Source organism: Galeopterus variegatus, unplaced genomic scaffold (assembly GCF_000696425.1).
Source record: "Galeopterus variegatus unplaced genomic scaffold, G_variegatus-3.0.2 Scaffold747, whole genome shotgun sequence".
Lineage (NCBI taxonomy): Eukaryota > Metazoa > Chordata > Mammalia > Dermoptera > Cynocephalidae > Galeopterus > Galeopterus variegatus.
In genome coordinates, this window is record NW_007726858.1 from 257,385 (window position 1) to 258,319 (window position 935).

Consider the following 935-nt stretch of genomic DNA (forward strand, 5'->3'; position numbering starts at 1 on the left):
AAAAAAAAAATAACTGTCATCAATTGAGTGTCTACCTTGGTATCTCTGATTTCAAAGTCTATGTACTTCCTACTAAAATTATCCTTCCATTTAATTAGCTGGACATTCACTTTTTCATTTAAGAATACCTTGATATTTCAACCAGATAGGCATTGATACCAAAAGATATTTACCTAAAGAAGTCCAAAGCACACTTGTTGACCAGCTTGCCTTCCTCTAAACACCTCCTTGGATCTTTCTCTTCCCAGCGGCAGAGCATGAACTCCTTGTTGGGCTTATCACACTGAGCTCCATAGTGATGGGCTGCAGCTTTAAGCACAGAAGAACTGACTTTCACCTGGAGAAGGAACAATGGGAGAGAGACCACAACTTTACCTCATGCTGGTCAAAACAGGAGCACAAGATAGCACTGTTCTGATTTTACCAGGAAAATGAAAGACAGGAGGTTGCCAAAATAGTTCTTTACAATCTACAGTGCTTTAGAAATCACAAAACTCTTTCACTTACACATTTTTTTTTACCTTTACAATAATCTCATTAAGTTGATATTACTATCCTCATTTCAGAGATGAAGAAATGGCAGCCCTAATAGAACCTTTAGATATTTATGACAGAGCGAATGAAGCTGTGGAGGAGGATGGGGGCTTCTCAGGTGTAGGGGAGGAATCAATTCTGGGGAGCTTTACTGAGTTTCCACTCAAGGAATAAAATTATAGTACAAAAATACATAAAAGAGGACGAGAGAATCACAGAAGATATTAGATTGGAAGGAATCAGAAAGAGCATCTAATCCAGCAAGTCATTACTAATAATAAAGTATAGTAAAGACTTATCAAGTAAAATCTGTGAACTTTTAAAAATCATAACTATACCGACACCACAATGTTTTAATTACTATCACTGAACAGAACATTTTGTTATCTAGGAGAACCATC

At 36.7% G+C, this 935-nt stretch overlaps 1 protein-coding gene across 1 annotated transcript in view; it reads right to left on the minus strand.

The window, feature by feature from the left end:
- Positions 1-935, minus strand: part of NDUFA8 (NADH dehydrogenase (ubiquinone) 1 alpha subcomplex, 8, 19kDa) — a 17,505-nt gene that overhangs the window by 8,674 nt on the left and 7,896 nt on the right. The window contains exon 2 of the mRNA XM_008572021.1: positions 174-337. Coding sequence (XP_008570243.1) covers positions 174-337 — 164 coding nt within the window. The remainder of the gene's footprint in view (positions 1-173; positions 338-935) is intronic.